Here is an 11,304-nt window from a genome sequence, read left to right as displayed (position 1 = left end):
AGGTCTTAGTTCACTGCAGGGAGCTCTCATGAAAACTTTCGGCGTCAACGCTCACAAGCACGTGTTCGAGTCGTAGCCGCCTAAATGACTTGCTGTGCACCACTCCGAGTCCACTCTGTCCGCTCATCTCAGACACTTCCAAATTTCACTAGCTTTCTTGGACTTCAATAGTACCTATAACTTCCTCATGTCACAAGTATCAGCCACCGGCGACGCCGAGGATCAACGCACCCACAACGATGAGCAGCTTCTTTCACAAAACGACGTGGTAGGACTCATCGAAGAGTGAGTTGCAGCTTCCTGAAATCTATCACTTGTCTAACAGCAAGACAGGGAGAAGATAAATGTTGAACTTTTGGCGGAGCTGCCATTAGGGATGTATGTGTTTCTTCCCTGATGGGCGTCTGCGCCACTCCTTACTATAACTGCAGCTCGAATGCTGGACCTTCACAGCCGGCGGGACCTCTGACACAGCAAAGTACATCCAATGTTCCACTGGTCGAGGATTTGACTCCGTGAGTCCTTGTCAGTAATGACGCCAAACATACTCCTCATTCGTCTCAGTGAGGTGGCAAAGCTTGAGGCAGAGAATGACGAGCCGACTCTAAGCGAATTGTAAGCCAAAAACTTGAATCCAAGCGATCGCAGCTGACCACACCCACACGCAGAGCAAATGTCATGAAGCAGGTATTGGATGTTCTCCAGGACTCGACGATTGCGTCGAAGAGTGGAAAGGACAAACGGTCTCGTTTCTGGGGGGTGTACAAAAGGGTCGCAGAGGAACACGACAGCGAGTTCCTCGAGCGATACGCTACCGACATGGACATTGTCTTGATCTTCGTATGTTCAGGGTGCTTATTTGTATTTCGTTTGGAGACTGATGTTCGACCAGTCTGGTCTTTTCTCTGCTGTCAGCACATCTTTCATCGTCGCGATGGAGCCCAATCTCAGTCCCGACCCTGGCGACACTACGAATGCCCTCTTGAAGCAACTCGTGCAGATCGGACTCGGCAATCTCGCCGAGGCAGGCTCCACTCCCGCAGACCCAACATCTACGTGGTATCTGAGCGCGCCGACCTTATGGATCCAAACGATTGCATATGCGAGCTTGTCCATGAGCTTGCTCGCTGCATTCGGGGCCGTGCTGGGAAAGCAGTGGCTCGGGTACTACAAGTCGAACAGATATGGCCGCGGCTCGCAGGAGGAGCGAGGGAAGCGCAGGCAAGAGAAGTTCGACGGCCTCGTCACATGATATTTTGATGCCGTCGTGCAATCGTTTCCGGTCTTACTTCAGATCTCTCTTCTGCTCTTTGGGATCGCTCTTAGCGCCAATTTGTGGTACGAGCAGGCGAGCATCGCCTGGGTCATCATCGGAACGACGGTCTTCGGATTTCTGTTTTATTCCCTGACTGTCATGGCTTGTTTAATATCTCCTGCTTGTCCATTTCAGACACCGATATCGACGATATTACGAGTGTTGCGCGTCGACAGTAAGATCATTTCGCCGAATTCTGGTGGTCGTTCCCCATCTGAATAAACATTGCAGGGTTTCTACACCTGGTGTTTAAACGAGTTTCCTGTTATTTCCAGCGGCCCACCACGTTACTGCAAGGTGAGTTATGTCTTCTTCCATGTGCACAGGTTTTGACCGTTTCATGTCAGGCGTGCTCAAACAATTGTTTAGTATCGTCAGATCGGGATGGACCCCATTGTTTGAAGTATTCAGAGGTGAAAATCTCATCTACTATTACACAGATACTCGAGACTCATTTACTCCCCAGGCCCTGTACTTGCGATAGGTACATTCACACGACGATCTCTTCGGCAGCTCATCACCAGGCTTCATAACCGGCTGCGTTCTTTGGTTCCGAGTTCTTCAACAAATGTTGTGGACTCAGAGGCACAACCGCTCGAACAGGATACGGATGTTTTGGCGGAGAATGATGACACCCTTAACCTCAACCTCCCCGACATACCCACCAGTGATCTTGAAGCGCATAGCGTCAAGTGGCTGCTCGAGACATCTACGGATCCTGAAATATTTCTCGCTGCTGCCAGTCTTGTCCCGCAGGTCGAATGGCCCCTGGATCTTGATGTTTCAGACATGCTGCATCAGCTTTTTGATATTTTTATGAGCTGCGTTGACATTCAGCAGCGCATCGTACCGTCTTTGGAGGAGAAGGCGTCGGCATGTACAACAGCTCTAACTCACCTATACTATGGACGTGTTCTTCAGGCATATCCTGACCGCGGCGAATTTATTATCCGCGGGACAGGAGACTTCAACGTGTTTTATGAGATTTACGTGCGCATAGCCGACCGAACGGTGCCTAGCACGACTCTAGATCTTTGTTCAGATGGCAGTAGCTGGAGTGCTTTTTTCCCAGAGACTTGCCCTGACTCTGTCTATGAGCGGTTGTCACATCTTCTTCCTTATCACTTCGTCACTGGGCAAGTGAACAAATACATAGAAAACCTTGCGATAACAGTGATATCGAAATTGCTATCATCCGCATCCTCTCCGTCAAATCAAATCATAGCCAATTGCACTCTTCTTGCTTGCGTCATGGTCGGGGCTCAGGTTGACAAGAAAGACATAATTCGGATTGATAAAAGGTGCCATCGACTCATTTGGTAGTTTTCTGTCATGATTAACAAAGAGATGATGTAGTTCTGCTCTGCCTCTACTCAGCGAGTCTCTTTTGGCGCAGTTCCAAAAGGCTTCCTGGGCATGGGACGGAGGCGAGCTTGACAATGATAGCACTGGAGTCGCACGCCGGGCATGGAAGCTTCTCGATATCATTTGGCGCATCCTTGAGCTTACCGGAGGTCACTATCTTGGTTCAACCTATTCCATGCGGAACCTGGATGTGTGCAGGAAGATTTATTCACGAGTGAGGTCATCCGATGCCTCGGTTTCGTTGGCAGCTCCGCGAAATGCACTGCACTTCACTTTCGCTGCTGCCAAGGTATCCCGTGAGCCTGCCCGGGTGTGGGATTTGTCTTCGTGGGGAAATAAATCCCACTCGCCAGAAGACTTCGACTGGGTGGTCGACTACCTCGACTTCATATATTTCGACGACCACGAAGCGGCATATGACATCCTTTTGCTACTGGGTAGTATGGGGGTGTGCTGCAGCCCCGCCAAACAACATCTGTTCATCGAGAGGCTCATCACCTGCATGGACAGCAACATGCCTCTCCATTTACGCCATGCCGCTCTTCGCGCTGCTCGCAGTGCCCGAGAACAAATCGCCTCAATCGATGTCATTGACGATGCGAGGCTACGGGACATTGTTTTGACTAAGCTCTCCTCCGCTATCTTGTCTGTGGTTTGTCCACACCCAGGTACAACACCCGCCAATGATGATGCCGACCCCTTTTTCGATTATGACCGCGACTTGTGCTATCTCGAACTAGTCTGTGCCCTCGCAAGAAATTCCGACTGGCACCCCCATTTGTTTGGGGACCGCCACATAGATCGGTGCATTAGCATGATTCCACAGTCCTGCTATTCCGAATCACCCATGCAGCATACCTTTTACATAGCTGGCATCCTCCTCCAAATCACACCTCAACAGACATCGATCACATCGCTCGATTCTGATACGGAGCAGCAGTGGTGGGACGTGATGAGAAGCGCATGGAAGTATATTCTCTATGACATTAACAACGCACGCTCTTTCAAGCTCCTTCTTGTCCTTGTGGATGGCACAAAGCGGTATATGCAGATTGCTTCGAAATCTGATCTCGAGCAGCTCATCGACAATGTGGATTACGTGGTCGAAGAGTTGGAGGGGCTCATGCAAGAGAACAGGCGACGACAGGAGATGGGACAGGAGATGCAAGATTCAGAGCAGGTAGAGGGGATCATCATTACTGCAAAGGACTTGAGGACTGTAGCCAGCAACATGCTGGAGAGCTTCGGTCAATAATCATTAGTCCTTTGATATGTTGACGGTACTTGCATACTGTGTTAGAGTCTTGGAATAGAGGAAGTCGTAGGGCAGTGTATGTACAGACGTGGGACCTCAATGAATCGATATTGAATCATTACTCGTCTCTGACTTGGTAGACGCTTGTTGATCAGGAACAACGGGCACGAGATGCGAATATTTAGGAGACCAGCATGTAAATGTCAACTGGTTGTTCCATAGGGCCAAAACTAGACACTGTCACTGGCGAGGTTCTGTGCTTGGCTACCCTCGATATCCACAGGAAGACAAAGACGAAGTGACAAGACTTATTGAAAATCATTCGTCTCCGTATCACAATCACCTTTTGTTGGTAGAGGTACAAATAATAGCGCTGCAATCACTAAATTTGTCCACCGGAAGCAAATTATATGAGCAAGGAGTATCTGACATAAGCACGGGACTTTCCTAGCCTCCGGCATCTATGAATGGATCAGGAACGTCGGCACTATGTCCGGATGTGTCAGGTTGTCGCCAGGTGAGCTTAAAGGCCCATAAATATTCACAATTATTCGTACTGGCAGGGAATCACTCAAAGCCCCTCGACTTAGACCGGACACACCGACACAGTGGTACGTCTAACAGGCCTGACAACGTGGGAGCCTCAGGTGTGAAGGACCATAAAACGCACCATACACCCTCTGCAGCTTAGAGAAAGACATAATCCCTCCAAAGTTTAGCCTCGTCCGTATTCCATACCATCAACATACAGTAAAATGTCGGAGCCCGTTACGATCACCACTCCCATGCGATCGTTCAAAGGCCATGAAAAAGGGATAACTGGAGTTGCAGTTTTCCCTGATAAACGTCGGATGGTTACAGGCTCGGAGGACAACACGCTTCGTCTGTGGGACTTGAATACAGGTGTTGTGTTGAAGAAGATGGAGGGGCATCGCAATGCGGTGATGGGATTGGTGGTATCACGAGATGGGCAATTGATAGCAAGCGGTGATCAAAGCGGAAAAGTCATCGTCTGGCACGGAGAAACTGGCGAATCACTCACCAAAATAGAAGCACACTCCTATTATATCTCCTCGCTGGATTTTTCTCCTGATGGAATAGTGCTGGCCACTGGTTCATTATTCGAAACAATGACGAAACTGTGGAATACCAAAACCTGGCAGCTGCAAGCAGATCCGATCGAGTGTGGTGATCTTGTCAACTGCATACGGTATTCACCGTCTGGAGAACTTCTTGCCATCGCAACAGACCACAATATTCAAATTTACAATTCAGGCACAAGGAAGCGCATCATATCCTTCAAGGCTCACACAACATTCAACTTGTCACTCGCGTGGACGCCCGATGGCACACGCCTTCTCACAGGTGGCAATAGGGAAGATCCTACTGCACGCGAATGGGATACAACAACCTGGAAGCAGGTCGGTGATCCTTGGACAGGCCACACTGACCACATCCGAGCCATTGCCATTCATCCTGCTGGCACACTCGTTGCATCCGCATCTAGTGACAAGGATGTTCGTCTCTGGCAGCTCTCAGATCGACAAACCATTGCCGTCTTCGAGCACTCATCCCCCACGGAATGCATCACCTTCTCCATGGACGGCAATCACATCTTCAGTGGAGGTTACGATAAGATGATCTCAGAGTGGACAGTACCTCAGGGTATCCTTCGTGCGGGTAAACTCCAAGATCCCGTGAAATCATACCAACACATGATGACTTCAAGTGACGAAATCGCCAAGGCCGACTGCCTTGATTGGTCCAACGGCGAGTCTAGAACCCGTCATGTCGCGCAGGCGACAATTCTCACCTGTATTCTTCTCAGACTCCAAACAGCAATCCAGCGCGCTCTGCGCTGCCAATGGAGAGGCTGCCTTCGCTGCAAGCGATTACGACAAGCCTATTGACCTACACTCGATGGCGATCGACCTGGATTCTGCATTCTATATATTCTTCGCAAATCGCAGCGAGGCAAAGTTAAGTAAAATGTTGTGGGAGGATGCGCTACTCGACGCGCAAATGGTGCGATCACATCCACGTTTTCGTAGCTAATGTTGACTTCGGCGATGCACAGGTCACCAAACTCAACCCTTCGTCTCATGTTGGGTACCAGTTGTCACACTCAGCGCTGCATGGTGCACAACGTTACGAAGAAGCCATCGAGGCCTTCACAATTATGTTGTCCAAGTTGGACGATGCTCCCGAAGCTCAGGTACGAGGTAAGCCATGGAACATTGCTACCTCGTCTCGAAATGCCTATCTTGTTCTGCAGATCTGCGTCAGCAGTACGTCTGTCCATCGGAAGCAGAAGACGCTATTCGAGGAGCGGTTTGGATTGAACTCAGCAACGCCCCCCTTCGTCTGCTCAACACCTCCACGGGGATTCTGTGCGACCGAGCAGCACAGCTGAACTCCTTCAAAACAAGTTCAGAGTACAAGGAGCTTGTGTCATCCATAACGAAGCATTCGGATCTGCAAATGGAACGCATCAAAGAGGTGGTGGCGACGCACTTCCGTTGCGTTTTGCTATCACACAGGTGGGAAGAGACGGAGGTGCTGCTGCACCACATCCAAAATAAAGATGTGCGCGAGTTGAAGGGACTTGGTGGCATCACGAAACTGCAGTCGTTCTGCAAACTCGCTCGTGGTGCGGGGTATCTCTGGGCGTGGATGGATACATGCTGCATCGATAAGAGCAACAACGCCGAGCTTGGAGAATCGGTCCAATCCATGTTCATCTGGTACCGTCACTCAGCGCTCACCATAGTCTACCTATCCGATGTCCCTCCTTCGTCCCAACCCGGTGCACTAGCAAGCAGTGTTTGGAATGAGCGGGGATGGACCTTTCAAGAATTCGTCGCTCCGAAAGTCGTTAGATTTTACCAGAAGGATTGGTCGTTGTATCTCAACGATCGCTCTCTCAACCACAAAGAATCTCAAGCAATCATGAAGGAGTTAGAGGGTGCGACGGGAATAGATGCACAGGCCCTGATCTCCTTCCGTCCAGGGATGAGAGATGCTAGACAGACACTGCAATGGGCATCGAAGCGCGTCACGACTGTGCAGGAAGACACCGCATACTCGTTATTTGGTATCTTCGACGTCCACCTACCTGTCATCTATGGCGAGAGAAAGCAGAGCGCGCTCGGCCGGCTCCTGCAGGATCTCGTGTCTCGGTCGGGCGACATCACTTGCCTGGACTGGGTCGGACAATCGTCCGAGTTCAATAGTTGCCTTCCAGCCGACATCATCTCATATGCAACCCCGCCATACTCCCTACCATCATTGTCTGAAGATGAGATTCAGACAGCGGTCTCTTCGTTGCGAAACATTGTGCCTGTGGATTCAGCTTCGAAGTTGTATAATCTACTCAAGAACATGAATGCTCCCCTATTTGCAAACTGCAGACTCCGTCTGCCTTGCATCGCATTCCGTGTCACGGAAGTCAAACGGAAGCGGGATCATACTGCCCATTTCACGTATGGAGTGAAAGCAGATGGGCTTCGAGACTTGCTGATCACCACGGACGAGACCCTAATTCAATTCTCGCGCACAAGGCCCACTCAGCAGACGTTCTTTCTTGTCCGTCCATGGGACCGTCGTCTCCTCGGGCTGCCTGATTTTTCAGAGCAGCCCACCTTTGCAGACGAAGGGGAGAGCGTAGGGGATTGGTCCGAGTCTGAGTCTGGATCAGACGACACTGACGAGCGGTCCAGCAACTCACCTGGAGAAGAGGAGGTGTCAGTTGACTCGGATCTTCACTCACGATCATTGCGTTTGATGGTTCACCTTGGGCAGGCTTTCAATGCACTTTTGGTAGCGGAACAACGCGTTGGAGAATACAAGAGGGTCGCGTCGGACCAATATATCATTGCGCAGGTGAAACACCCGGCTTCGATTGATATTATGAACATCGAGACCCTAGACATTTTGTAGCTGAATGATTTTTTAGAACACGTCGACGATCACATTATCATAGTCTCATATATCATACATACCCTGCAAATGACCCTCGCACATACAAGATTTCAAAATTTGACATGTAGATGCACCATCTGCTCTCGAGGTGGTTGCGGAGGACGATATCGTGTTTGCATTATTAGAGTCAACATGTGCACTTGGACCGTGATGAGTAACACATCCGGTTGTTTGGATTCGTGCATGGCTACTGCGAAACCACATCCTGAGAGCACCTACGTACATAGTTCGTTTGCAATGGAGCATACACGATTATTCATACGCGGTGGGCTGTAATCTAGTGTAGTAACCCGGCGCATTCCCTGGTGCATAGATCAGGCTTGGGTTATCAATTAGATATTACTGTTTGGACTCTGCTGCAATCGCAAGACGCTCGCCGGATAGCGAACATCGAACGCACTTCAGCGCAGCGGGCATCACTATTACACTGGACCGGATATTCGTTCGAGCGTAGTAGTGGCGTCAGCCAAGTCTCCTGTAATCCACAGCCTCGTACTTCGATCCAATGAACAAGCAACCATGGGAATTGTACTTACTAGGAGATACATGCACTTCGCAGCGGTCCGAGTGTCTGATGCCCTGGGCGTCTAATATGCAGATTGACGCTGTGAAGAAGCAAAACGGCCCTGCACCTCTTGGATCAAGACACTCACAGGCTCTCCAGCAAATCATGCTCCACATCGTCCACCTCGAGCAAAATGACGGAAGATGAACATCCTGCCATCCGAATCACCACGACTGGTCAAATATTTAGAGGCCACAGACATAGTGTATTTACAGTTGCAGAATTTACCAATGGACGCGGTATGGTGACGGCCTCGTATGACAAGACCCTTCGTCTATGGGACTTAGAAAACGGTGTCGTATTGAAGATAATGGAGGGGCATCACTGGGGCATACGAGTAGCTGCAGTATCGAGAGACGGGCAATTCATAGCAAGCGGTGATTTTGGCGGGGAGCTTATAGCCTGGACCAGGGACGGCGAATCTCTCACCCAGCCCATCCGAGTCAAAGTCCACTCCAAGTCTCCAACAGGATTTCCTCGCTCGACTTTTCTCCAGACAGCACCTTTCTGGCAAGTGGTTCGATGGATAACATAGTAGAGCTCTGGAACACAAAAACATGGCGGGTGGAGGGAAATCCAATAGGCAGAGACCTGGATGAGTAGCGTAGGTAAGCAAGGTACACCACAAAAGTGGTAAGGCACCGAGGGGTAGTGTAGTGTAGGTTAGTAAGCAAGGTACATATCAAAGAAGCAGCGAGAACGATGCGCGTATACCAGCGGACTACATAGTCTCGTGAACCAGCCGCGAAGGACAAGGCGTCTGGACACGTTCAAACTCCGCATATACCAAAAATGGTGCCGTGTTGCTTCTAAGAAGTCCTAGCTCATGAACGTCGCGTCTCCAGACGCCTTGTCACACATCCCCTTCTCAACGTGCGTGTGGTACAATGCCAGCGGAGAAGCAATGCACAGTGATGCACAAGTGATATATCACCTTCCCAACTAGGCTCGTGACCAGCTTGGCGTATACAGTATTGATATCATCAGCGTTTCCTGAACACACTACTATTAGCAAAGAGTGCTTTGACCCCTTGATTTTGTTATTTTCTTTCTCCGATGGTCGCGACGGACTCGTAGGTGTGCTTTTTCTGACAGGACATTTGAGAACAGGCAGGGTTCGGGCCAGATAATATGATTATTCCAAGGACTGTCTGGATGTCTCGGTGATGTTACAACGAAGCCCGCAAGGTGCCAGACAGAGATACCACTTTTCCCCAACATCAGGGAAGCCTTTCCGTGGAAACTTGGAAAAGATCAGAATGAATAGCGCTAAGCTAACCTGATCCTTACTAATGCGCCTCTCCATCAACCGTAAGTCTGTAACACGCCTGTGACAGGGGATCAGTTGCCAAGTGTACTTAGGTATCATGATGTTGTAGAAATCAAAAAAAAAAAAAAAGTGACAAGAATGACTAAATCGCTGCTATGCCACAAATATTCTCATCGTCTTCTGCTGCAACCAGTCCATATCTGTCAACCTCACTGATAAGCTACTAGGAAGTGAAAATTCAAGTTTGAGCTAGTCTGAGACTCAAAGCTGTGGTCCATATGACATTGACACTGGATATCCGATGACGCCACTGATTATTACAATCGGATGTTACAGTCCAATCAACGAGGTTTTCAACGGGGCTGCTCAATTCTCAATTCTAAAAGTTAGAGTTCACTTGGGATCTGACTCGGGCCACGCTGCACACAGGAATCGTACCTCGACGTTTCAATAAACCTTGGTGTCAGCATCTGCTGTGGCGGTGTCCCACGCATGAGTCCGAGCCTAGTATATGCCTAACGTAATAACAAGACCTCGAAAACCTCGTCAGCAACTTGGGAGTTACCTGAGTAGTAGCAACAGCGGCGGTAAAAACCTCTTGAACACAACAAGACAAGTTGACTTTTTGGCGCTCGTCAACACCAACGTGAACGCCAACAGCGATTCATGTACACGAAAGTCGATATTGTCCGGACTTACCTACTATCCGCGGTAACTTCCAAGTCAAGTTTCACCGGTGTATGCGCCCTCCACCGCACCAGGCTCCGCTTATCTGTCGGTTTCGCTACCCATCCTCTGGTGATTGAATGTGAGCTTTTGGCGTCTACGCCTTCATATGACCACCGTCATCCTTCTCTGCTAAAGCCCGCCCTCCCTCCACCACCGCCTTCCCTTTGCCAAAGCCTGCCTTCCCTCCGCCAAAGCCTGCCTTCCCTCCGCCAAAGCCCGCCTTCCTTCGCCAAACTCATTCTACATTAGCCCGCCGACACGCTGTCACTGAGTTATTCAACATCGACGTTTCTGTTGACAGATGCGTTCTTTTTTTCCCCTTTTTCTGGAAACAAAAAGAAAAGAAAGCGGCCTTAACTGCATCTCTACTCGTGAGTCATGTTACTTCGAGTACAAGCAAACATATATGGAGAAATGAAGCTAATGATATCTTCTGTCCTTCGCGCACAGCCGTGGCTGGAGGTCGTTATTTTGCTGCGATCCCCGCCCTCATCACCACACCTCACCACCTTTTCATCATCAGCTTCGTTCCTTCACCTGGTATCCGCTGTATACGCCTTCCCTGTATCATACCACAGCATATTGGCCCTTCTATGCCCTTCAAGCACCTTATTATGTTTTACTGTATTCTCCACAACCTCTCAGTATATCGCCAGCTTCCAAATCTGACCTGGGCCCATTGCACGAGCCCGCGGTCGCTGTGTGTTTTTATCAGCGCTTCATTCACGCGTCTGCTCTGCCTACTTCCATGCACGGCACCCATATCTCAATCCGGTCGTATATCGTGGAGCGTGACCATCTCTCTCGCTCTCGGCATGCAGTTT

General features: G+C 49.8%; 2 protein-coding genes across 2 annotated transcripts; both read left to right on the top strand.

The window, feature by feature from the left end:
• Window positions 1-678: 678 nt before the first annotated feature.
• On the top strand, window positions 679-1,252 carry F5891DRAFT_967834 (uncharacterized protein; the record flags this gene model as incomplete). Its single annotated transcript, XM_041376279.1, has 2 exons — window positions 679-840; window positions 893-1,252. 2 exons carry the CDS (start codon window positions 679-681, stop codon window positions 1,250-1,252), a joined length of 522 nt encoding a protein of 173 aa, XP_041216731.1.
• Window positions 1,253-2,719: 1,467 nt separating this feature from the next.
• Window positions 2,720-4,266, top strand: F5891DRAFT_1081032 (uncharacterized protein). Its single transcript, XM_041363426.1, has one exon. The coding sequence runs from the start codon at window positions 2,856-2,858 to the stop codon at window positions 3,933-3,935; it is 1,080 nt and encodes a 359-aa protein (XP_041216730.1). The 5' UTR covers window positions 2,720-2,855; the 3' UTR covers window positions 3,936-4,266.
• The last annotated feature ends 7,038 nt before the right edge of the window (window positions 4,267-11,304 follow it).

This window comes from Suillus fuscotomentosus (assembly GCF_016647785.1).
Source record: "Suillus fuscotomentosus strain FC203 chromosome Unknown F5891scaffold_241, whole genome shotgun sequence".
In the NCBI taxonomy this organism is placed as follows: domain Eukaryota; kingdom Fungi; phylum Basidiomycota; class Agaricomycetes; order Boletales; family Suillaceae; genus Suillus; species Suillus fuscotomentosus.
Note: the sequence above shows the minus strand (reverse complement) of the source record. Positions and strands in the feature narration are given on the sequence as shown.